At 59.0% G+C, this 2,500-nt stretch overlaps 1 protein-coding gene across 1 annotated transcript in view; it reads left to right on the top strand.

The window, feature by feature from the left end:
• The window catches only part of AGAP3 (ArfGAP with GTPase domain, ankyrin repeat and PH domain 3), a 115,031-nt gene that overhangs the window by 74,938 nt on the left and 37,593 nt on the right, over positions 1–2,500 (top strand). The window contains exon 10 of the mRNA XM_079301195.1: positions 45–149. Coding sequence (XP_079157321.1) covers positions 45–149 — 105 coding nt within the window. The remainder of the gene's footprint in view (positions 1–44; positions 150–2,500) is intronic.

Below are 2,500 nucleotides of genomic sequence, written 5' to 3'. Positions count from 1 at the left end.
TGTCAGACCAGAGCCCAGTGAGACCCGTGACTGTTCTCTTGCAGGGCATCCTCCTCAAGCGCAGCGGCAAGTCCCTCAACAAGGAGTGGAAGAAGAAATACGTGACCCTGTGTGACAACGGGGTGCTCACCTACCACCCCAGCCTGCACGTGAGTCCTGGGCTGGGCTGGCAGCAGGGTGCCATGGGGCAGTGCCACAGGGCAGGGTCACTGGGCAGTGACACAGAGCAGTGTCACAGAGCTGTGTCACACAGCAGGGTCCCAGGGCAGTGTCCCAGGGCAGTGCTCCTGCTGCAGTGCTCCTGCAGCTGCAGTGCTCCTGCTGAAGCCATCATGGCAGAGAGGGGCTGGGGGAGATTTTGGGAGCAGATGGAAGTTCTGGGCTCTGCCCTGGGTAGGAGTTCAGTGCTGGCCAGCTCCAAGGCAGCATTTTCAGCAGACCTGGCTCTTGCCAGGGTCTGAAGGAGACTGTGTGTTTGTTCAGTGCTGGCTGGTGGAAACATACTCTGTGCAGGGTTCACTGAAGCTGCAGCTCTCTCCTGTTTGCCCACTCAGGCCAGTAGAGCAGGGCCTGCCCTGCAGGATGAGGAGCAGCAGGGAGCTCCCTGCAGCCCTAGCTGCTGGTGCCATTGGGTGTGGGATGTTCTGCTGGCTGCTGGGCAGTGCAGGGAGTGGCTGCAGAGCCAAGCTGCTGCTCTGATCCTTGTCTGTCCTGGCTCAGGCAGCAGCTGCTGCCCCATCCATCTCTGTCACCTCCCCACTGTGGGGCTAATGGGTTCTTCCCTGCTCCCTCTGCAGCACAGTGTGCTGCTGCAGCCACGACAGACACACCTGTGACAGCCCCAGCACCTTGCCAGGGCTGCACAGGACACACAGACACACCTGTGACAGCCCCAGCACCTTGCCAGGGCTGCACAGGACACACAGACACACCTGTGACAGCCCCAGCACCTTGCCAGGGCTGCACAGGACACACAGACGGGCAGTGCCTGGGCACAGGGGGCTTCAGGGGGCTCAAGGGCATGAACAAGGTGCTGCAGCTCTTTGGAGTGTCCCCAGGCCCTCAGTCTGTCCCTGATCTCCTCAGATGTGTGCTGTTGGACTGCCCTGGGCCTCAGGGTCTTTGTCCTCAGTGCTGCCCCTGCACCCTCACTGCAGGGTTTGCGATGCTCACTTACTGAGCTCTAGGGCCCCTGGACCCTCCTGTCCTTGAGCTGAAGACCCAACCATTGCATTTCCTTTCTCTGATAGGTTGGAGCTTTTCCTTAGAGTCCTCAATCCCCATACTGTGCTGCAGTCTGCAGTTCTCCAACTTTGTAACCCCAGTTTTTGGTCTCTGGAGCACCAGACCAGGAGGGAGTGGCTGCTGCTGCCATCTCTGCATGTGTTCACCTGTGCACCTGTGTATATGGGCTTATCACATTTCCAGCATGGAAATTACCATGCTATTACCATCAGCTGTGGAGGCAGAGCAATTTCTGGGCTGTTGTTCAGCTACTCTCAGATGCTGCTGCTGCCACACACCAGGCCTTTTTTCTCTCCTTCTTTCACCATCCCTTCCTCAGGGGGTGATGGAGATTGATGCCCCTCTCTTCCCTTCCTGCACTTCAGTGTTTCATTTCATTATTGCGTTGCCCCAGGAAGAAATCTGGTTTCCTTCCAGCCACTGGTGATGCACAGCCCGTTGCTGAGGGTGGTGCCTCTGCTGCCCAGTGTGCAGGGCAGCTCTGGACCTTGCCCCTGAGATAGCAGCTGTGTACTGATGTGTTTGCCTAGAGGGGGGATGGCACGTGGGCAGGGAGCGTGGGCTGCTCAGGGCTGGGCTCTGTGTGCTGCTGGGGCACTGCCTGCCCTGGAGCTGGGACAGGAGGGACAGACCCTGCCACCCAGCACCGTGTCCCATGGCCTGCTGCAGTTCCCCAAAGCCTCTCTTCCCCTCTACCTGCTGCAGACCTGCCTGGAAGGGGTAATGCAGGGACAGCCAGGAGGAAGGGTAGGAATTACCAGAGGAGGAGACAAGCAGAGCACATGAGGGCTGGAACAAGCCTGTGCTCCTGAGGATGGGCATGCACCCTTCTGTCCCTTCAGTGTGGCAGCAGATGGGGCTGGCTGGGGTGAGGGGAGCTGTGGGCTAGAACAGACCACAGAGCATCAGCCAAGGGGATGTGCAGCACCCAGTTCTTGCCGTGGGATGGGAAGTCCCAGCTTCTTCCTGCCTGTCCCACCATGTGTCTGGGCCATGGTGGAGTTATGGGTGCAGCTCAGGGGTCCCTGAGGGCAGGCTGAGCCTTGCAGGAAGAGAGGCCTCCCTGCCCATTTTTGTGCTCTTTTTGTGTTCCCAGTGGCTGTTCCTTGGCGTGAGTCAGGGCAGTTCCTGCCTTCTTTTCCATTCTCTCTGCATTCTCTCCCTGTCCCTCCTGGGGTGGCTGTCAGCACCTCAGAGATCAGCAGCCCTAATTTGCTTTTCCTCCAGTGCACGTGTGGTCAGGGTGTGTCTGTGC

Source organism: Erithacus rubecula (assembly GCF_903797595.1).
Source record: "Erithacus rubecula genome assembly, chromosome: 3".
In the NCBI taxonomy this organism is placed as follows: domain Eukaryota; kingdom Metazoa; phylum Chordata; class Aves; order Passeriformes; family Muscicapidae; genus Erithacus; species Erithacus rubecula.
The sequence above is the reverse complement of the archived record's forward strand: the minus strand, read 5'-3'. Positions and strand labels throughout refer to the sequence as shown.